The 24,814-nt window shown below is 38.7% G+C and overlaps 1 protein-coding gene across 2 annotated transcripts in view; it reads right to left on the bottom strand.

Annotated features, from left to right (window-relative positions):
- Positions 1-527: 527 nt before the first annotated feature.
- Positions 528-24,814, bottom strand: part of CAV1 (caveolin 1) — a 32,780-nt gene continuing 8,493 nt past the window's right edge. For both annotated transcript variants that reach the window (XM_006206168.4, XM_015240841.3), the window contains exon 3: positions 528-2,732. In XM_006206168.4, coding sequence (XP_006206230.1) covers positions 2,391-2,732 — 342 coding nt within the window. In that variant the 3' untranslated portion in view covers positions 528-2,390. The remainder of the gene's footprint in view (positions 2,733-24,814) is intronic.

The following is a 24,814-nucleotide window of genomic DNA, read 5'->3' on the forward strand; positions in this document are numbered from 1 at the left end:
AATTTCTTATAATAACTCTCTCATATATTTTTATATAGATATTTCATATATATATATATTTCCTATTGGTTCTGTTTCTCTGAAGAACAGTGACTAATACAGAAGCTCTGAATGTAAACTTAGCCAAGGCCAAAACAAATATCTGAAAGGTGCTTCTTAGAATAATTCCAGTTAAGAAATGGCAAAAATTCGCTGCATTAACTCTGAATGTGTCATATACCAACAGAGAAAGTTAATATTTATCACACAAAGCTGTTGAGGGCTCAAATTAGATTACATATAATAAAACATTGGGTAAACTGCTAAACAAATATTTAATTATAACTTTTATCAGACATTACTCATGAATGGCCTTAGAAGAAAGACACCACCTAAATGACTTTGTGATAGTTGAAAAGTGAAAGACCACCTCTCCCCAAAACACACTACAAATATGAACACACACTATGTATATGCTCACACACACACACACACACAGAAATCAACATGTACATACTTGTTTTGGGAAAAAATAATAAAGCAGCCTATTGAACTGTTAAACATTTTTATTGTGCAGACTTATAACTTTACAGGACATGCAGGATAAAAAAGTGTAAAATACATCAGTAAGCATATAAAATTTGAGCAATCTTTTGGACCAGCACTTGATTTGCACAAGGGACTAAGCATCTATATAGAACAGACATGTCTTGGGATACACAGTTTACAGATTGAATCACAAAGCAATTTCCCAAGTGATTTTCCTCTTATAAAGATAAAAATATCTTTACACTTAAAAGTTATGCAGTATAGTACATTTTCAGTTATGTACACAGTTTAAAAGTCAAACTATGTCCATGCCAGTGTCTGTTTTAAATGCAAAAAAATCTAAGTAGGTAACAGGTTGGCAATTAAAGTGTGAAGAAAACTGGAAGAGGCAAAAAAAAAAAAAAGATTTTCAACAGGTGTATGAAAATAAAAATAAAAGCATAACTGAAGGTTAAAAATAAAGTCCTCTAGGGAAGAATCTTAGTATGAGCAGGAGAAATAAAAAGCTTTTGGATATACCAGGCAGCTTTCTGTATGACTCAGGTTTACAGGTAAAATTCCTCAGTTTGAATGCAGAAGAATTTGAATTTATTCCAGCAAAATTACCTCAATCTTTTATTACTGCCTCCTCCCCCATCTTCTCTCTGAGCAAAGTGATGCTTGAATTAGGTCCAAAGCTCCTGGCAGAGGGAGGGGCCATGTGTCACAGCATAACAGACAGTTGCAAGTGCTTTACTTTGAAGGGGTCACATTTGCAACAACTCTGACAGTCTCACACAATGGCCTCCATTTTATGAGCCCTTCCCCAGAGGCCCACTGATCAGCTGAAAAGGGAACACAATGTTCAGCCACTAAACCAACCCGGTGATGGATTAGTTTGGAGTCAGGAAAGCGTGATTATTCTTGAAAATAAACGAAGCTGAATAGACATGCTGACCTCATTCAGATGGTGAGAGGCAGGGAAAGTTGGCTTCCACTCCTGCCAGCCCAGAGAGGGCTTGGCCCCATTTATCCACCTTAATTCTTTCCATGTGGCTGATGTGGACCATAATCGATTTTGATAAAGATGTTGTGTGATCAAGTGCAGACATGAACTTCATCTGATTCTGTATCTCAGAGTCAGAAACAAGTGTGAAGAGCTAGGTAATCAATTTTCCTAATTTTGGTCTTCAGGGAGGATGCTGACCTAATGAAGGTTGACAAATTGGTCCCTAATTGAAAAGGGAAACTTGAATAGGAAGGCACTTAGGTGTCATCATCTATATAAAAAATATTCAGGCATAGAAAGTATCACAGGTTAAAATTTCAAGAGAGTAAGGCATTAGTCAGATCATGTGCAGACTATATTTTCCAACTTGGTAAATATCATTAGATTCCATTGGACCATTAAAGTGAATGGCAGCAATTCAGAAAGAAGAAATTTGCTTAAAACTGCCCATATACCTGTACACTCAATGACCATAGCCTGAAATTTTTCCCTTACCATAAAATGATCAACATTTTGGACTAGGCAGTTGAGGTTAGCTCTCTTTTTTTCTTCTCAGTTCTTCATATTTCCCTCAAATAGTTTTTCAACAATAGGTTCATATCTCAGCCAATAAAACAATGATCCAGATGCAAATACAAATATCAGGAAAATATTTTAAAAGGGTTTTAAAAATTCAGACCACCAAAAAATAGATGAAATAGCTCAGAAGAGACAAATAATTATTATAAAAACTGAGAGTGATTTCTTTGTTCTGAACCAAGAAAATTCATTCATATATTGTTGCTGTACTAACAACTTGAAACTTGAAATTGGCACCAAGAAAGTTAAAAGGGGAAAAAAAAGAATCATTATACTTCTATCTTTGAAATGTCACTTATATTTCTTTCTGCATGTTGATGCGGATATTGCTGAATATTTTGCCAATAGCCTCAAAGAGTGGGTCACAGAAGGTGTGGACGTAGATGGAATAGACACGGCTGATGCACTGAATCTCAATCAGGAAACTCTTAATGCACGGTACAACCGCCCAGATGTGCAGGAAAGAGAGAATGGCGAAGTAAATGCCCCAGATGAGTGCCATTGGGATGCCAAAGAGGGCAGACAGCAAACGGTAAAACCAGTACTTCGTCACAGTGAAGGTGGTGAAGCTGGCCTTCCAGATGCCATCAAAACTGTGTGTCCCTTCTGGTTCCGCAATCACATCTTCAAAATCAATCTAAAAAGAAGTGACAGAACATGAGCTTGAAATACAAGAAAAAACAAAAAAAAAATACCGAGTATACATAAGTATGTATTAGCTTTTATGTACAGGTTCTGTGTGAGATGCTTAAAGACACCCAGCAGCATTAACATCCCTTGAAACTTGTGGAAAATGCAGAGATTTGGGCCCCACCCAGACTTTATTCCATCTCTAGGGGTGGAATCAAAGGGAATTTCTGATATGTTCTCCAGGTGTTGCTTTTCCACATGAAAGGTTGAGAACTGCTGCTCTAGGGGAAACCAAATGGATATGATAAAATTCCTGCTTCAAGTAAAACCTGGCAGCAGCATACAAAGGCACTCGGTAAAATGCAAATCACCTAACTTAATTGCACTCCAAGACAACCATACAATGTTAAGGGGTAGTCAGTTCATAATTATCGACTCTTTAAACAATCAACTGATAGAATGTCTTCAGGAATTAGATCATTGTGAGCTCTGAGGATTCAAGAAGTCTTCATGGGGTGATGGGACTTGAGCATGGAAAATGGGATATGATTTGGAAAGGAAGGAAGAAGGGACCTTGGAAATGCTGTGAGCAAGGCCCCAGGAAGAAGGACGGATGATATAATGAATGTCACAGGCAGATAGACCTATCTGGCCACTGTGGGAAAGATAGGTTGAGGCGAGGCTAAATTTTATTTTACATACAGTGGGTGTCTATTGAAAATGTTGGAGCAGAGGAATGTAGCCACGATCAATGCAGTCATTTATCAACATGAATTTGAAAGCAGTGTGCAGGCTGGGGAAAGAAAAAAGAGACTCAAGGCAGAGAGACTCTTGTTGTATCCCTAATTTGAGATTATAGGGCCAAAACTGGAATAGTGGCCATGAAAAAGAAAAAAGAAAAGAAAAGAATGAATTTCAGGGATGTTAAAGGAAAAATCCACAGGTCTTGGATACCGCTAGTACAACCTTTTAAAACACATAAGTAAATGTTTTCTCCTGAGTCTAGATCTAAATAGGCAAAGGAAACAATAAATTTAGAACAATGAATTTAACTTCATTTAGATAATTGTGGACATACTATTTTTATATATTATATATTCTTAGGACATTGGACAATAAATTAGAAAAGCAGAATGTTCTATAAAATAAGTCTTAACTATTGGTGAGCATCATGTACTTTTTCCAAAAGAAGTTTTATTGTGTTGAATCAGAAGTGGCTCTTCGGCACTGAGAGGCTTTGTAGAATCACCCAAGTTCTCATTCCCTAATCCTGAACTTGGCTGGATTGCTGCTAGCAGTCAGCAACTTGTTTGGCCAATCAGATCAATCTTTTAATGAAGTTTCTGTGCGATTTACTTGTCTACTATGGGATTTTGCTCTGATACTGCATTTTCCCAGAGCCTTTTTTAAAAAAGGGCTGTGGTTTTCCTTCATTCAACTGAAAGATACCCAAAGAATTTTATTTTTTAAAAATGACCTTATTTTGTAAGAGGATTTGGTGAAGTCAAAATAAATGCACTAGAGCAAATATTCTTAATCTTGGTCAAAGGATGGGCAAAGGTGGTCCATGAATGCCCTGAAATGGGTACATACACTTTGAGTGTACAATAGGAAAGAATCCATCACTTTTATTAGAAAATAAAGAACCTATTAACAAAGGAGTTTGGTAAGCACTTTATGGGAGCAGTGGATTTGTATCTCGTTATAGAACAGACTTTAAGCATGTCTGCCTAGGGATTCTTTTCCAAGGGAAGGGATGGTTACTAACATTTGTTGACTGGCTATTTGATCATAATGATCAAACACTGTTCTTATTTGACTCACAGCAACTCTGTAATTTATTATTCCCATTTCATAGGAAAAATGTGAGGTTTAAAAATCTTAATAAGTTGTCCAGGTAAAATAAGAGGTGAATTTGAAGTTCCAATCTAGTTTGAAAGATATTGACTCTTCAGCACCACATTGGTTAAAAAATATTTTTCAAATTTTCTCTAAGACAGTTGTAGTATTTCATAATTAAAAGGCACATTAACAAAAAAAGAGTTTACTACATTTACTCTCTGAGCAACAGTAAGAATTCCCACAGCATGGTCTCTGAGTGTTGTGATAAGGTCATACACATCATGTAAAGATTTGGTCCTTAGTGAAGATCTATGAATATATCCATGTGTGTGAGATTTCTTGATAATAACTTAATTTTTCTAAACACAAATATAAATTTTTTCTCAATGAACATATTAGAAATTCTTAAGCTTTATTTTAAGTCGCTTAGAAAATTTCAGAGTGGCTGCTTTTTCAGTGCTTTCCAGAAACTGCAATGAGCATAATTTGTCCTCAAATATCCAAATGAATTTAGAAGCAAGTCTCCAGGGGTGGACAGCAACATGACAAAAATAACATGTATGTAAATATATTCAGTTAATTGCTGCTTAAATCTTGAAAATTTAATGTGGCTTAAAAGAATATTAAAAGTAGAGCCAATTAGATGCAGCTGAGAAAAAGAAAGTAAGGCAGGGTAAGGAAACACAATGAAGCCAGAAATAATATTTAATTTCTCTCTAACTCCATTTCTGCAACAGTAATAGTAATAGGTTTCTGTGAGGAGTACATGAGAAAATTTATGCAAAGTGGTACTTAGCATGTGGATAGAACATTGCAATATAGTGAATGCTCAATAAACAACATTTAAAAATTCCTTGCTCTGGGCGATTGAGCTTTTAATAGGCAACTGCAATAAGAGAAACTATCAGTTGCAAAGTATATGGTGGCTATGAATTCAAACCCCAGCAGTGCTTCAAAGGAATGGACTTGGTAATCATCTTTACCACAGCCCTCTGAGATGCATGTCATTATTTTCATTTTACATATGAGGCTACTGTGGGAGGTTAGAAATTACCCAAAGTGACACAGATGCTAAGAGGTAATGCTGAAACTTGTCCTACTTCAAATCTGACTTCTTTTTGCTTATGGATCCCCGGGATACAAGCCCTTCTAAGAGTCTTATTTGCTTTTCACCCAGATAGATGTGCTTCCTAAAACATTCACATGTTGATTATTAAAGGAATTACTCTTGTTAATGTTTCCATTTTAAGTAAGGACATCTAGTAACTAGGATGTTTTGCATTTTTGGGTACTGATTGTATTTTTATGGCCCTGCACAGTATGTTCTCACAATCCTGGGCACCTAGCCAAGGACTGTCTCTCTAATTGGCAGATAAGGAAACTGAGGCACAACTTAAATGGACCAGACATTCTCAAGGTCCCAAGTGAATCAGTAGAAAAGCTGAAATTAGAACTCTAGCTTCCTGGTTCCCAGGCATGGGTCTAGCCCTGCACTCCACACTCTTTCCCTAGGAATTTACATCTTCTCTACCCACCCCATTCATATCTCTAGGTCTCCTGTTAAGTCTCTAGTTATCTTCTAAGACATAGACTTGAAATGTTTCTCTGTATGAGATTAGGGGAAATGTCCTTTTCTCAACATGGAAATAGACGTTGCTTTACATCTACCTAGGGTAAAAAAAATTGGAGGGAATATTTTGAAAAATATTCTCATTGTACACTTTGACATGTATTCATAATGCACTGAACCCAACAAAGTTCTGCTAGTTATCAGTCATTCCATTTAAAGGCAGTTCACAATTCCATCAATTAAATCGTTGCTGTAGCAGATTCATAGAACTTAAAGCTGAAGGGATCCTTAAAGAAAGGAAGTCCCATTTGAGATAGAGAAATTGATGGGCAAAGCTGTTGAATGACTGGATTAAGGATATTTTCCCACTTAATGGCAGGCATAGGATGGGAATTCAGGCTTAGAAACTCTCCCAGGCTCTTTCACTACTGTCTGCTACCACCACACGTCCTCAGTCATCTGGATGCTACATTCTGTAGCCAATGCAAAAGGCTTGTATGTGTATTTGAACATCATTGAATGAATGATAGTGCCTGTTTCTGATGATCCCCAGTGTGCTCATCGTTCAAATGTATCATTGGTTTGATTTATCCCTCATCAAAGCTGTCATTCTGGAGTCCCATTTCCTCCGGGACACAGTCCTCTTACCCCTCCATAGGTGGGCAGGTCTTGCTCAGAGCAGAACTTTATCTGCTCACTTAGATTTGGAGCAGAATAGGAATTAGAGATTTGCTTTTAAACGAACACAGAAACCAAGACATGCAGGTGCCATTTAGTTTCTTAGAATGGGATGCCTCGGATGAGGATGAGCTGCTCCTCCAAAGAACTGATTTTCTGGTCTGTAATCTATGGAACAAGTTGCCCTTCTGGCAAGAATCATTATGCAGATGTCAAGATCAAAGGCATAAATATGCTTCAGTGATATTTATGTGCCTTAATAGATGCTTTATAAGGAGTCAACAGTTTATATTACTAGATTTTTGTAAATGGCATTAAATACTTTCGTGCAACATTGACTTATGATGCTATAATTTTGGAAACATAAGTTGACAAAAATCTAGCAGCAGATGTCAAGAAAAGCAATCTGTCTTGTGTTTTGATAGTTGGCTAAAGCAGTAACTATCAGATTTCATATTGTTAAATGTATGTTATGGCAATATTTAAAAACATTTTATATGTAAACAGGATTTTAAAAAATGGGTCTTTTTTGTCTCAAAATCTGGACATTTTATTTCTGAATAAGAAATTTTCAAGAAGGAAACTTTAAACTTTATATTTGGGATTTAATAAACAATGACGCTTACATATTCTGTTTATATGGGAAAATACCTTTTTAGATTTTTGTGAAAACTGTGAAAAAAAATTGTGAAATTGTGATTGTATCGGATATATGGAACACATAAACAGTAACAAAGAAGATGTTTACAGAAGACTTGTGTGTTGCCTGCCCGACATCCACGGCTCCACTTCTCTGCCAACAGACTCTTCATTTATTCAGGTCATGGAAATAATCCTTCTATCTCAGAAATAAGTTATAGTTGGTTTAGACTAGTCATGGTAATCTTAGTCTCCTTGATGAGTGACTGGTTTAGAGCAGACATATGACCCAGTTCTGGCCAATGAGATCTAAGTAGAAGTCTGCTGGGCAGGACTTCCAGGAAAGCCTTAGTTTCCTTATGAAAAGAAACAGAAGCATATGGTGTGGCCCTTTGCTCCTTTCATTCTAATTAGAATATGTTGTGTTGCCTTAATGTAGAGAAGTCATCTTGTGACCATAAGATGACATGCATAATTAAAAGGCCAAGAGAATAGAAGATGCTGCTTTTGCTATTACCAAACTACTGAAACAATGCCAGGAGCTCTCTGCCTCTAGACTTCTATGTAACACATACATATAGAAGCCACAGCTGTTCAGATTTTCAGTTACCTATAGCAGAATGTGTTCTTAAGTGATACAGTAACTAACACTCTTTTTCTGTTGGTTGGCATAGTAGGTATACAACTCCTCATTTAGAAATCTGTTCAGTTAATAACCTCACCTTATCTTTCCAACACTACTAGACTATTTCCAGAATATGCTCCCTAAGCTGTATCAGAAAATGTTTGCTTTACATTAACATTTAGTTTTACAAAACATAAGTAGGATGATAAATTGACTATGAAAAAAAAAACAAATTGATGCATTCTGTGGTGGACAGCACATCTAAGGTGGCCCCCAGTGATTCCTCTTCCCGCATTTCTTGGTATTCATGTCTTTGTGTAACACCCTCCCTTTGAGTGTGGTCTAGGCTTACTGATTTGCTTCTAAATAGTAAAACATGGCAAAAGTGATAGTGTGGCCACTTCCAAGATTAAGTTACAAAAGACCATGACACCATCTTTCTTTCTTGCTTCTTGTTTGCTTGCTCTGCTGGAAGCCAGCTGCCATATTGTGAGTTGTCCTATGAGGAGATCTTTGTGGAAGGAACTGAGGGAGGACTCTGGCCAACAGCCCTGGAGACATTAAGTCCTCAATCCAACAGCCTAGGAGAACTAAATCCCACCACTGGTCACGTGAATGAGCTTGGAAGTAGGTCTTCTCCCATTTGAAACTTGAGATGACTTCAGCCTTGACACCTGGATTGCAGCCTGTGAGAGGCCCTGAGCATGAACCACTCAGTTGAGTCACACATGGATTTCTGACACACTGTAGAATGATAAATAACTTGTTGTTTTAAGCCACTAAATTTTGGGGTTATTGGTTATGCAGCTGTAGATAACAAACACAATTTCAAAACAAACCACCTTCATTTTGATTATCATTTCTTATTTTCCATTATATTGCTCTTTTTCTGTTAGATAATTCAGTTTTCATGCTTACAGAAAAATGTATACAATGAATGTATATAAATATCCTGGAATTTGGTCCTGGAGGAAAGTCCAGAAATATATGAGAAGGAAATACAGCATTTTCAACTTCCTACAATTCATATCAAAGTGAATATTAGAAAACTTTTAGGCTATTGATAGAGCTGTCAGCTCCGTATCCCTTAAGTGCTTGGATTTATACCCAGATATGCATGAAAGACTAAGCATCAGCTCTATCTAGAAGATCTACCACCATATCTGGACTTTTGAATATAATGTCCTGAATGCTACACAGGGGTCCTTAGTCCCCTGGTATTTTCAGCAAGGGCAGTGTGGCAAAGGCATCAACTGGAGGGAAAATGCTTGTTAAAATGCAGATGCTCAGGCCCATTTCAGACCCAAGTCATACTCTCCGGAGTGGGAATCTTAAGCACAAGATGAAATTAGAAAATGCTAAATCCTTTTGGATTTAGTGACAGCTTCTTTTTGTCCCTGACACTCTTTCCCTTCTGTGCCTGGAAACCCTAGTCTGCCTCCTGCTTATTTCTGTGAGTTCCTCATGTGCCGGCTGGCATCTGGAAGTTGGTGGATAATGAATGAATGGAAATTCTCTTGAAAAGCTTTTCCTAATTTAAACCTATAAATATTTATTATTGGATAAGGATGAATGACTGTTATTTATTATGAAAAACACAAAAACTGACAAAAGAAATCCTGATTTATTTTTCATGATTCTAAACCAAGTATAAGCAAATTCATGTTTTAAAAAATCAAATACATACTTCTAAAAGGCTAACACATTTTAGACATACAGAAAAAGGGTTGACACTAATTTCAAACACCCTTCACTGTTCTCACACATATTTCCAACATGTTGAGCAGCCTTTGAAGTCAATGGAATAAATGTTTTGCATGAGTGTGTGGGTGTAGAGAGGGTTGAGAACTAACACAGTTAAATGTTACCAGAACACAGGAACTATGTTCTAATGCCCATGTGTTTTCTCAGGGGCAAGGGCAAATACCCATTTGTTTACTGGGCTGAACTGGCACCACTGCAGGAGAAAAAGCTGCAGTGTTCTTGCAGCCCTGACCTAAAACAGGAGGCCTGGATTGTATTGTTAATGTTTGTGATTTCTTGCATTTCCAGAGGTTCTACACATAGCCCTAGGAAAAACATAAACCCAGGGTGGGAACATTGACATGTTCTTGGGCTGCCTTGAGATTACAGGGCCTAGGCAACTTCACCTCTGGGAGAGCACAGGATTGCCTCCGTGCCTGAAGGGAGAAGGCTGCATTACTAATTAGGGTTTGAATTTGGAAGAGGATAAGATAGAAAGTTGGGTATTTATCTACCTCTGTGAGTGAGAAAAGAGGGCTGGGTATAGAGAGAGGGATGTGGAGGGGCCCTGCATTCCTTGTTCTGGGCCGCTAGCTAGGACCCTTGAGTCTCTTCCTTGTACTGACCTCCCTGTTGCTGCTTCTCAGACATTATAGAGGCCTCAGAATAATGATATTTATAGTGTCCTATTTCACTCATCTGCTTCTTTTAAAAAATGGTGAAGTTCTGGGTTATCTTTATAATAAGAATGGACATTTAGTATGCTTCCCTATCTTGGCTATTGTATATAGTGCTGCTATGAACATTGGGATGCATGTATCTTTTCAAATTAGAGTTCCCTCTGGATATATGCCCAGGGGTGGGATTGCTGGATCATATGGTAATTTTAGTTTTTAGAGGAATCTCCGTACTGTTTTTCATAATGGCTGCACCCAACTACATCCTTACCAGCATTGTAGGAGGGTTCTCAGATGACTGGATAAAGAGGTTGTGTATATTTATACAACGGAATACTACTCAGCCATAAAAAAATAATAAAATAATGCCATCTGTAGCAACATGGATGGACCCAGAGATAGTCATTCTAAGTGAAGTAAGTGAGAAAGAGAAAGAAAAATAGCATTATCATTCATATGTGGAATCTAAAAAAAGAAGACACTAATGAACTCGTCTACAAAACAGAAACAGACTCTTATTGTTACTAGGGAAAAGGGAGTGGGAAGAGATAAATTTGGGAGTTTGAGATATGCAAATGTTAGCCACTGTAAATAAAAATAGATAATAAAATTTCTTCTGTATAGCACGGCGAACTATGTTCAATATCTTGTAATAACCTAACACACACACACACACACACATATATATATATATGACTGGGACATTGTGCTGTGCACCAGAAATTGACACATTATAAGTGACTATACTTCAATTTAAAAAAAAAGGAATGGAAAACAGTCTTTTGTTTCCCTGATAAGGAAAGGTCACTTAATAAATGACTGGACCAAACCAGTACTTAGGGCAGGTCTGTGTCTGTTGCACTCATCGTGGTATCCTCCACAATACCTAGTAGTACTATGCACACAGTAATTAGCAAATATTTCTTCAATATGTATAATATTTTAAAGGAACTATAAATGTTAATTGAAAGGATGTAGGCATGTGTATACTAACCATCATATGATCTACTATGAATTCTTTACCTGATATCACAAGTGCACTGTTATTTATTGATTTTATTTTTGGTATCCCATTTCATTCAAAATGATGTTCTTTTTCATCATAGCTTTATAATATCGTGATCTGATCAAAATGAAGTAGAGGGTTGGTTATCATTTAGATTACCTGGAAAGCATGCAAAGCCCAGAGGGGCAATTCAAACTCAGAAGTCTTTACACTTAAGGAAAAAAGATTTAGAAAATATTGATTAAACATGTTGTTTCTTGGTTGGGTTTTGCCCCAATTATCTGAGTAACTGTAATTGTGTAGATCTGGCCCCAAAACAGGGAGTACATATGGGAATATGTTAAGGAGGGGGAGAAGGTTGAATGAGAAGCAGCAGCAGCCTGGCCCAGCCTTTTGGGGGATCAGCAGAGCACACCAGTGAGGAAGAGATAGGATGAGGAGAGAGAATTTGTTCTTTGGTGTCTCTAGCCTCCAATTTTCCCCGTGTTTGTGTGTGTGTGTGTGTGTGTGTGTGTTTTCCCAGTGCAGGAGGCCCACAAGTAATCTGTACTTCAGAATGAATTTAGATGACTTTTTTATTTTCTGGCAGGGGTCTAGGGGCATGTACAGAGCAAGACAGAGCATCATTGCCAATTGCCCTTTATTGCATAATTAATGGACCTTGCGTATGAGTGTGGCAGATATATTCTGAGGCAGGAGACATTTATAGAGGCCTTGGAATAGCAATGACTTAAGTTATAAAGCACTATGTGCCTCAATGGATTCATCACATCCTGTATCCAGGTATTATTATTTCCCCCATTACAGACTAGGAGACTGAGCCTCACGGAGGTTGTAATCAGTGACTGGACCAAACGCAGGACTTAGGTCTCTTGGATCCTCCATCACACCATTCTCTTTAACTCCACACCAAAGTCCTTGTTATATTTATGCAACCCAGCTCATTCAGACAGAGTCACATAGGGATTCTTAATTCACATGCTCTCATCGCTCTCCTTTGCCTGCACCCATACTTCCCATCCAAACCAACAGAAAATGCTGCCCTGACTTAGCAAATAACCATTTCCACCAAGACAGGGCGTGTAACCCAAGCCAGAGGATGTGACTAGCTTCCTGCTGTCAAACCTTCACATTCAGCATTACCCTCACTCCCCAGCAATCAAACTCCTTTGTGGTCAGGACCCCCTGTGTCATTTGACCGTTGGTTACCAGGGTCCTCATTGCCATGTCACCTCTCTGTGGCTTTTCCTGGTTTACCATAATGTTGTACCTTTTTCTATTTCATTCCTATAAGGCCAGTGGTTCTCAAACATTAGTACACTCGAGAATCTCCTGGGGATATTTGTTAAAATGCAGATTTCTAGGCCCTGAGATTCTGAATCAGTGGTCTGAGGGTAGGGTCCAGGTATCTGTACCTTCTCCCTCATTTTGATGCAAGTGGTGTAGGGAAGATGCTTTGAGAAATAAAAGCTGTCTTAGGCTATCTTTGCTGTATCTGCTAGGTGAGAGGATCTGAAAAATCTGACACTCTGATCTGAATGGGCATGATAGTAAGTCAATTACTGTGTTGTTCCCTACTTTTGAAAGGCAGTATGGTACCCTGGTTGATAGCATAGGGGCTGCTCTGAATCTCAGCTTTGCTGTGTTATCTCACATAAGATACTAAACCTCTCTTTGCCTTAGTTTCTTACCTGTAAAATGTAGGTATAATAGTACCTACTTCAAATGACTTAAGTTATACAAAATGTTTAGGATGGTTCCTGGAGCAATGGGCAGTAATAGTACATCAGGAGCTTCTGGTCCAAGCACCCAGACCAGAAGAAGTGCAGAAGTGTCAGGGATTTCAGTAACAGTATTGGGAGGATGGAGGAGCTATTTTGGAAGAGGAGAACCTCTTGGCATTCCTGAAATCGCTTTGTGCAGGTGGATACTTATTTTGCATTCTGCCATTAAGCAAACAAGAAGGATTAGCTCATCACTAGCATGTGCATCAGCCGTCTGGAGTTTATTATAAACATGGGGCATACAGCAACCAAATATGCACTGGGGGAGAAGATGCCCCAACTGACTCAGTGCCTTAGGTGTGTTCAAAAGTGGCACAAACACCAAGTAGACAGGGCTCTCTTTGCTTTAGATTAATTCTTTTTTTCCTTTCCTTTTGCCTGAAGGCAACTGGGAGTTTTCTCCATCTTTTGCTCTTCTTAGGAGAGAATATGAAATACCCTTGGGTTTGTAATACACTTTGAAAATTTAAGTTACATTTCCCTGTTTTCATAACAAAAATACACATTTCTAATTTACATCCTGTTACACATTGAGTTGTGTTCCCCTCAAAAATGTATGTTGATTTTGTAATCCCCAGTACTTCAGAATGTAACCTTATTTGGAGATAGGCGCTTGTAGATGTAATTAGGATGAGGTCACAGTGATATAGAGTGGGCTCCCTATCTGAGATGGCTGGCATTCTTAAAAGATGGAAATGTGAAGACACAGGAAGAAGTCCATGTGATTGATTGTAGTTTTGCAGCTGCAAGCCAAGGAATGCCAAAGATTGCCAGAAAACCCCACAGAAGCTATAGGGAGAGACAAGGAAGAATTCCCCTGCAGGTTTCAGAGGCAGCATGGGCCTGCTGACAACTTTATTTTGGACATCTAGCCTCCAGAACCATGAGACTATAAATTTCTATTGCTTGAAATCACCTAGTTTGTGATACTTTTGAAGTCATTTCCTTGGAAACAAAAACACATCCTTTTGAAATTGCTTAAAACTGTCCTCGATGATGAGATGATTTGGGCATTCCAGAGCATTTTCATACCTCCTCTAGTAGGCTATTCATCCCTTCTTCTGGGGATCCCAGACAGGAACCTGAAACCATGCTTGGTATATCTAAGATCAGCTGGCCATGAGCCTTCTTCAGGAATCTGGAACCATCTCTCCTGTTTGCAGGGCTTCACATTTTCATTATTATAAAAAGCACCTAATTTTGGGTGGCTTAGTAAAGCAGGCTGCCTATCTTTTGATTCCTTTCTTTTAATCTGCAAGGTTCTGGTATTGATTTGGTGGCATTTGATGATGTTGAGTGTTAGCAAACAAGGGACGTGATAGGAACACTGCAACTGGAGCACTGAACTTGAAAAGGCGGGAGTCATACCTTGGGGGCATTTATGTTTGTCTTCCTTGAAGAGAAATAAGTACAGTCCTTCAAAGTGTTGGAAGGTCACTTCTCAAATAGAAAGGTTTGTTTAATGCCTGGAAATCTTATTTTATCTAAACATGCAATCAAAAGGATTTATCCAGAGGCCTCACTCGCTCACGAAAATTCTGTGTTTATACTTGGGAGTTTGTTATTCTTTAAACTTCTGGGCGTGTCGTGGGACAAATATGAATGATGACTACACTAAAGAAAATAAAAGCTCTTTCCATTCTATCAAAGACATAAGAAACGGAAATGTCTTTACCGTTTTCAAGCTACCCATTGGTTCACATAGACATTTGTTTGAACCGAGCTTTTTAAACACCCTTAACTTCTTTTCAGTTTCTACAACTCACTTCCTGATGGCAGAGGTTGTTTCCTACCATTCAGTTAAGTCAAACTAGGGTTACTAATAGCTTTCGCCTTACCTCATGGCTGGAATATTTTTCTCTCCAGTGCTTCAAGTCTGTTTATTAAACAAATAGAAAATGAATGAAATAAATCTCTGCAGGTTTGAACATTGCTTGGCTAGGGAGGAAAGGGATCTGCACTAGGGTCCTTGTTAAGGTCTAAACAAGGGTATTCACAGTCCATTATGTGGCTTGCAAGACATAGTCCCCAACCTCTACCACAAGGTTTCTCCATCTGGGCACTCTTGGCATTTTGGGCCAGATAATTCTTTATTATTGGGGTGAGGGTAGGGGTGCTGCCTGGGCACCATAGCAGTGATTATCAACTACCCTGTCCTCTACCCACTAGATGCCAGTATCACCCCCCTAAACTGTGACAACTAAAAATGTCATCAGACATTGCTAAATGTCCCCTGGAAAGGGGAGCGAAAATTAGCCCTGGTTGAAAACTGCTGCTCTAGAAAATCAGATAATGATGAGACAAAAGTCTAACTTTAGGGATATTTATAGCTTAGAATGCTTGCATATTCATTGCAGGCACTTTGGTTTACAGTATTGTAGCCTTGTGAGTTCATTCATTCATTCATTTAGTAGTTTGAAGTACCTATTTCTGAGGTACTTCAGTGAATAAGTGAAATGAGGAAACAGGCAACATAGGGTCAATGAGCTGGCTACAGGTCATTGAAAAGGGGACAGTGCAAATAAAATAGAGAGCAGCCTCTGTCTGTTCAAGCTTGCTCAGGAGTCATTATCAAGGAGGGGTGATGTCTTTCTGTGATACAAGTCCTTAACCTTTAAGGTAATAAGGGAAGTCACTTTCTTGCCCCTCCCCACATCACTAACCTCTTGAATTTAGACCAGACCATTGTTTTCATCTAGCCTATCCTACACTTATAGGATAATAGCTTAATTTTGTATGTGTGTGTATGAGATTATTTCTTCTACTAGAATGTAAGCTACCTGGAGTATAATAGGTACTAAATTAGTATTTGTTGAATAAATGAATGAATTAGTGAATGCTTCCATTTGCTAAATTATATTTGTCTCTCATATTTATAAGCATACCAACCTAGTAAAATCTTTAGGAAAGAAATTTCTGAATGTGTTATTATCTGGCCAGAGGTTAGTGATTTTGCATTTATTGATTGCAGTCATTTATTCTAACCCAGTCATAGTAATTTTTGTAAAACAGTGATCAAAAGATGAGTAATGACAGGGAAGACAGATTTACTCAGTTTTTGTTTATCATGAAATTCGGGTTTAAACCTTCAGATTTAGACACAGTTTAGCTTAGGTAGCTGATAAGTTCCCTGAGAATGTTCATGTGGTCTGGAATTCAGACAACTTCATGTTTGCCTTCAAAGTCATACAGCTAGGGTGCTAAGTGATGGGATTAAAATCATACAGGGTCCTAAGTGCTGAACTCTATATGAGTCAGAGAGAAAAAACTTTATGGCTGGGTAATGGGAAAATCTGATTCAAAGTAATAGTGCTTCTGCCCTGTAGTTCTTAGTCATCTGATCCTACTGCTCACAGATGGGCTGTTAAAAGAACTTCAGAAATGTGGCCATTTGAACTAGGTGAATTTGACAACTGTCAGCACTCAAAAAGTCTGAGCATTTTCTATGTAGCTAGACCTTTTTAAGACCATTGCTCTAACTAAGGTTGCAAGGGATTATGCACTTCTCTGTTATGTGAACTAAGAGGAATTGGCTGGTTATAAAAAAATGAAAAAATAAAAATTGCTGAAAGTTTGTAACCAACTTTGGAACTGATACTTTTTTTACCTCTTGGAACACAAACAGCCAATTTGGAGGCAAAGGCAATAAAAAGGAAGACCACAGAGTTCTGAGCCCAGGATGAGAAGGGGAAATGAACTCTAGCTCTTGATCTTCTTCAGGACCAAATGTTTATTTGTGGTATATTTGCATTCAACATGCCATCTGTTGATATCTCAGTATTTTAAAGATGATTTAATTAAATCCCATAGCCTTAATATTAAGAATGAGAATGACAATTGGTAAAATCTAGGAAGAAGTTAATAAAACTAGTATTGATGAGGGATCCTCCACCATTCTCTCTGCATGGACTTTCATGCATTTGTAGAGCCTTCCACACTTTTCTGAATACTGGTTAACTGGAATCACAGAATTTTAAAAATAAAAGTGACTTCATGATCTTGTAGTTCAATTTCTTGATGCTATAGACTAAGAAACTTCTGTCCAAAGGGTCCAAGTGACTTTTCCAACACTTGAGGTCAGTGTCCACCAGAGGGCTGGAATTCAGGCTTCCTCTGCAGCTCAGTTTCCCCATCTGCTCTGGGGAGTTATTGGCATCAGTAAAGCACTTCTCAGTGACTTGGGGTCTCTTCTCTGTGCCAGGCACTGGAGAAATGTAGGCCACCTGCCATCCCCAGGTCCTGTGGCCTCTGCACCATTAGGAGACAAACCAGTGCATGTTGTCAGCTTCATTCCTAATATGCCTGAACCATGAACTCAAGTATAAAAGAGGGATGGGGAGGATGATCTGACACTCTAACCAGCTGATATTCTTCTTGGGGAGAATAGAAAGAACGAGTAAAGGAAAGGGAAAAACAACAGGACTGGATTACATAAACGACATGAAATTTATCCCCTATACAAAGTCTTTTTTTTTTTGTTGTTGTTATAGGAATTTGAGTGACAAATACCATGGTCCACTAAAAATGCTAAGGGCTCTACAAGATGAGGGCCCAGAGAAGTAATAATTTCCCCCACTATGGACCTTATGGTCCTGAAAGTTTTATCATGATACATAATTTTATTATTAAGAAATTCTGAGAGTTGGAACTAGTCTCAGTTCTGGCTGTACACTAGCATCACCTGGGGAGCTTTCGAAAAAAAAAAAAGAATACATAGACCTGGGTCCCATCTTACACCCAATTTCTAGGGACAGAGCAGGTACAGCAGTATTTTTAAATGTTCCCCAGATGATTTGCAGCCAGGAAGAAGAACCACTGGTCTAAAGTCACAAAACAGCCTTTGCAGAAGCCACACTCTCTCATGAGTTTAAATCACAATAGAGGTTTATACAAGCTGCAAAACTGCATGAATATGCAATGTGTAGGAGGAAGTGAATGGGCAGGCTTGCCATAACTATAATGTTTCATACTGACCTTTTGGTACATACAATGCATGCATTTTGCAGTGTTCTACTTGCAGATGTTTACCACTTGTATTCTCAACCACTGCTAAAACAATGCCACATCAACTCCTCTTTGCCCCCAAACAAACCAGGTATCCTGCAGGAACAGAGGAAAGTGTTCATACATATGCCTATGCTTAATTATGAGACTGTGTGTCAGTGTTCTTATATACCATATTATAATTGTAGAGGTAGAAGGAGTTGAGAAAATACATAGACAAGTAAGGGGTTTAACACACAACTATCACAAGACAACCTCTTGTGACACATTCCTGGGATTAAACACTCTTGGAATTTCTTCTCCCTTGAAACCTTTTTTTTTTTTTTAAACTAACACCTTCCTCCTTTTTCCTTGTCCTGAATGGTAATTGTATCTAAGCAGTATTTTCCTTGTAAGTCTCATAAGAACCTGGCAATAACTAAAGGCAGTTGTCATTTTATGTTCTCCTTTCAGCTCTTCTAACATATCACCAAACAGTCCCTCCCCAACTCTACCAGGGGATTTCTATTCATCCTTTATCACCTTCCTTTTGCTCTTCCCTAGGATCTTTCTAACATCTCTGCCTCCCTCATAAGATCAAAACAGAACCCATTCTTAGTAAATATGACCAACAGCAAATAAAGTAGAGAATCTTGCCTATGACTTATTTATTTTTTATCGAACTCTCCTTTTGATTCCATTCATTATGCTTTCTTTAAAATATCATTAAATTATTGAGATGTTTAATGTTCAGGAACAATTGATGGACTTAGTTTGGCTTCCCTATTGCCTAAGGGGTATGGCGCATGGTGACTCATTTAAGAGTTTGTTTACAATAGTGGTTCTCACTCAGGAAATCTTGGTCCCTTGGGGGCTGTGAATTATTACAAGGGGCTTCCATATCCATTGTATTCACCAAGCATCTTGATTTTACACATCACAAGTTCCCACAGATATGACAGCCCTATCCTGGTATTTTCTTATTTTTCATATATTTATCTATTTGTTTCCCACTTAATGTCTGTACGTTTCATTCCTAGTTGTTTAACATCATCTCACTTTATATTGGTTTTTATCTTATTTTTATGGGCTATTTGTAATTTGCCAAATTCACTTTGATGTTACTTTTATCATAGATGTTAACAAGGTCATTGTAATTGGTGTCATTTGTAAGATGAATCCTCTTAACTTGTTCATTCCAGTCATTGATAAAATATTAAATGTGCAAGGATTGTGGTCCTGGCTGTTTATTAGATAACAGTCATACCTAAAATTCACATTACACTTTATCACCCTTTTTTAATGGCTACTTCCTAGTCTTACCGATGCTTAACTAAAATAACAATCCTGATTTTCTATACTTAGCTTGTTGACAGAGAAATTACTTGGATTCACATAGACAAGTCTTATAGTAAATCACAGGAGATGAGAAAAAGAAGCATATCTAGAAAAGGAGCCAACATTCATTTCACTTGACACGGACATCAATAATGAAATGAATGATATCTGACCCCTTCTAGAAATATCTAAGTGTTGTGCTTGTTTTTTTTTTTTTCCTGAGATCTGAGATCTCTAAGAGATCACCTATGAGGTACAAAGAAACTTCCGTGCTGTTGAAATAGTGGATTAACAGTTACCACCTCCCAGCTAGTAAAATCTCAGAGCTCTGTGTACTTAATATCTAGAAGTAATAAAGCCAAAGAGAAGGAATAAAAGTCTTGGGTTTCTGAAAGTTGTTGTCTCCCGCAGGCTTTGGCTTTTTCTTCAGGTTTTGAATTTTTCTTCAGGGCTATCTCCTGACCTAGTTATTCCTCTGACGTTTGCAATTGTCCAGAGGTATACTGTGAGTCTGACTGGGAGTCCTTCTACCCCTGTCTTGGCAGGGGAGTTCTCATGCGGCCTGGGACCCAACTCTCAGCCTTCATGCTTCTGGCCCCAGGGGGCAATGCCAAGTGGCAGCGATGGCATCTCTTGGCATTCTGGGAATTTGCCTGCCCTGCCTGCCAGATACTCAGGAGATTAGCCTTATCCTGCAGACCCTGGGAGATCATCCAGGTGCCTCAGCCTGCTTACTGGAAGGCTCAGAAGAGCTGTATTTGTGTTCTCTTGAAACCGGAGATTTAAAAAATTCTAAATAATAAACATATACAAATTAGAAAAAGTTTTCTCTTTACCTTAGTAAACAGAGTGAATATTTTTGGATTCCTTTATTAGTTATTTGGATATGTTTTTCCTTACAAGGTTTTAAAGTGGCTACTGTACAGGAAAGGAGCAAAGGAAGACACTCAATGATGTAATCCTACTGTCTTTTCACTCACTGAAGACATTCAATTACTTAAAAACGAAATTTCAGATTCTTTTCAGCAGATTCAGTTTGGCATTTATTTTCTGACGACAGACTCAGTGTGGAGTCCTGGGGGGCACTGGGTAGCCACAATTCTGGGGCCACCAGGGGCCACTGTTCTGATCTGAAGGTCTCACACATGATGTGGGAAGAGAAGGGCAGGGAGAGACAGGGAGATAGAGAAGCAAAATACTTAAGGCTTTGAGACATGCTAAAATAGAAACAGAAACAAAATGTGATGGGAACCGAGAGAAGAGACAATCAATTCTGATGAGGCCAGTCAGAGAAGGCTAACAGAGGCCCAGATACTAAGATGAGCCTTGGCAGATGGCTGTGGTTCTTTCAGGCAGGCTCTGGTGCACCACTGCGTGCCCAGCTCTTTGCCTCGTGCAGCGTAAGTGCTAAATAATATTTGTTAAATGGCCCTTCTGTGAAGCACCTTATCTGAGAATGACTCTCATTTCTACCTTTATAACTAGAGTAATAGAGCTGTTTACCCAAGATGTCTTGGTGAACTGATGGTTATTAACTGTTTTAGACAAACGATTTCTCTCCCTACTAAAAATCGTGACATGCAAAAACAAGCGAGAAAGAGGGCTCTGTTGACCTATCCAAAATTAATTGGTGATGAAATCCAATGAATGCAGTTCCATTTCCTTAGCATGTTTTGGTATGCCCATTTCCAGCCATATATTATTATTGCTAATATTATAGAAAAGGCAAACAGTGAACCATGATGATGGAACATTTTAGTTGTTCTTCTGAGAGATTAATGGTGCCTTGTAAAATGCACTACCAAGTCTGTTCCTTACTTCTGGTATTTGTTTTTGAGAACAAATATGTAATTATTAGGGAGGAAGTCTCAGAGAAACTCCTTTGAGGATTAAATATGCATTTTTTCCACTAGCACAAAACTAGGGTTTTTCTCAATTGTTTCCTGTTTTTACAGCATATTGCTGAAATGGCATGAATATCTGTAGAAATCAAACAGGCAAATTGAGAACCTTAAATGAAGCTATTAAATGCAAAGTGCCTGTCAGGACCTGCTTCATTTTCTCACACCTACCCCTCCCCACACATCCAGGCAGGATCAGCCATGCCTCAGGTGCTGTGGCCAACCTGGGCAGTCAGGGTTCTTTAAAGACTCACATGATCCAATACAAGCCAGCATTGCAGCTTGTCTGGTTCTGAGTGTGTGTTTCACTTGTAATCACCGGGACACATCCCCACTGTGTACCCGACTTTTGGTCTTTGACATTTGACTTTCCTTGCCTTGTTGGGAGCTCAGCCAGCATGCATATTTCTTGAGGTGTTTTTCTTAGTCTTTACGTTGGTCCTTCCTACTTTATTCCCAACCCACCTACCAGGATCTAAAGTCTGACTTTAGAACTGCAAGCCTGTCACTCCCAAAACAGACCACATGGAACCCCCTGGCCAAATGCTGCCCACTCACTGTGGGAACACAGTCATCTCTTTCCTCACTATGGTGACAACACTGTCTGCTTGGATCATGGTCTGTTTCAGAGAGGCACTAGAGCACAATGGTTAAGAACTGTGGTCCTGAGGAATCACTGTCTGGGTTCAAATTCTGACTCTACCACTTCCTACCTATGAAATCCTGAGCAAATGGATGGGCCTGAATTTCCTTATCTGCCAAATGAACATAATTGAGAATAATAGCAGCCTCCTCAAAGGGCCATTGGAGGAATAAATAAAACAATCTGTACCATCGAGCTAGCATATAGAAAGTGCTAGAGGAAGCCTTCCATTTCCTATTTCACTCCCACTCACACATCTGGCACCCCTGGGTTTGCTCCTTTGCACTGAAGTTAGTCCTTTCTTTTAGTAGAGATTATATCTCATCAGGTCACTTCCTGGCCTAAAAACACCTCTGTAGTTTGCTGTGGCCGACAAAGGGATGAATGTTTTGGCTGGGCACAGAAGGCCCTGGTGATCTGGTCCTTGCTTGTGTCCCTTGCTCTGGCTACACTGATCTATTGCTTGTGCAGAACAGGCTAGGTTGCCCTCAGGTTTCTGGACCTTAGCTCCTGCTGCTTCCTCTACTGATACCCCTTTCCTGCTGCACCTGCCTGATGTTCAGCTTTGGAGAGTATTGAGAACTCTCTGCCTCGTGCTCACCTGTGACCCATCCCTAAGTGACATGACCTCACTCAGAATTGTTTACATGTGTGCTTTCCTGATAAACTCTAAACCCTTGGGGGCAGGAGTTGTAAATTAATACTCAGGCACTGCCTGAACCTGATCATATCATCAAACATGGCAGCACTGAGCTAAGCAATGGATATAGGGATCTTGGAGATGGCATGTGCCAAAGGCCCTGTCCAGCACAGAGTAGATGGCAGGGCGGAAAGAAGGGACTTGTGGTTCTTTCTTTATCTTTGCTTCTTTTCCTCTCAGTCTCCTACTTTCTCAACACTTGGGTTCAGAAATCAGCATCTTTTTCAGTTATTCATTATAAACCAGAAAATGTAATTGTGTTTGATGCCTGCATCAAACAGTGAGATGACCCAATGCAATCTCTAGACACAATTAATCTTTTTACATAGAATCCATCAATGTCCATCTGTATTAAAATGATTTTGCTGGGCTCAAGAAAGGTTTATATATTGAATGCACTTTAAAAAATTTTTAATTTTAAATTGTTATGAGATAAAATATTAAGCACATATATACACCATCAAAACTTATTTAAGCCTCCTCAAAATTAAAAATGCCTGGCTCTTAATTTACATAAATGGCTAACAATGGCTAAGGGGAAGCTCTGTTGTGTCTTTAGGAATATGTACTTCCTCTGCCATGAAAGAATGATGAACAAGAGGCATCTTCTCAAGGTTCAATAAAGAAAACAAAATGTATTTTGTATCTGAAATATCAGTGTAGGAGAGGCAGGAAATATGTATTCTGTGCAGGTGTAAATCTGTTCCACCAATTAAATTCCCTTGGTAGTTGCACATGTATTCTGTGCAGGTGTAAATCTGTCCCACCAATTAAATTCCCTTGGTAGTTGCACAGCACATGGACCATGCAGATTTCCTTTAAGACAAAATTAAAAACACTTCTCCCACCCTAAACAATGGCTTATGTGAAAGTATGCCATTTTATGTTTCCTGGATTAACTGAAAAATAGTTAAAACTATTTTAAACACTTTAATTTTTGATTGAGTAGTTAACAAAATATGTGATGGAAGGATGTCAGTTTCATTAACCTTGTATTGTAAGGAAAGAAACTAAGGTCTGAGGGTAGAGTAGATCGACACTTAAGAGCACCTCCTGCAAGTTAAAGTGCAGCGTGATGGCCCAATGAAGGACAGGAGAGAGGTGACACTGGAGACTGGAAAGGAAATAAAAGAATGACATTCCTAGAATGTGAAAATTTTGCCCATTTTGCTAATAAAAAAAATAGTGCAAGTAGGGACTTCCTATATATTCTGGGTATAGGAATCAGTGAAAGGAAATTGTCAATCCATTTATAACCATAAAATTTTCCTCCAAAGTGGGACACTTCTGAGCATGAAAGGGACACTAGTAATAGTTAGCACTGACCAGCATTAACTGGTTCATATGGGACAACCTGGAATATATGACCACCCCACTCCTAGGTCACCCTGAGGCTCTAAGCTTGCAGTTGACTGTTAGTCCAAGTGGCCTCAAGGGATGAAGGACCAATGAAGAAGGTTGATTTGGGAACCTTCTATGGTGTTTCAAAACTCTGTGGCAGAGTTTAAACTGGCCTGACCTTCAAGTATTCTTCTGGCAGGAAGAACATCTAGAACTACACATGTGACTCACCTGTTCTCTTGGGGTAGAACCATCCAGGTTTAAGTCAACCTTGCATACAATCATTTCTAAACCTGACTTCACAATCTAGGGAGCTTTGAGGCCCTAGATTAGGCCCCATTCCTAGATACTCTAATTTAATACATCTGTAGTGGGCTTAGGCATGTGTATTTTAAAAAATTCCTCTGATGATTCTGATGCCCAGGTGAATATGAGAGCCCTCCTGGGTTTGTAAAGAGGCCATGAGGTTTTAAAAAGTTTGCAAATTTTAAATTTTCAATAGGAAGATTAAAAGTTGAGCACTAATATTGGAAGAGAGAATATTAGCAAAGAGCTGAAATATTTTCCATAAGTTAACTATAATTTTTATAGGACCAAAACAGGAGCAAATTGTTTAAAA

Source organism: Vicugna pacos, chromosome 7, assembly GCF_048564905.1.
Source record: "Vicugna pacos chromosome 7, VicPac4, whole genome shotgun sequence".
NCBI lineage: Eukaryota > Metazoa > Chordata > Mammalia > Artiodactyla > Camelidae > Vicugna > Vicugna pacos.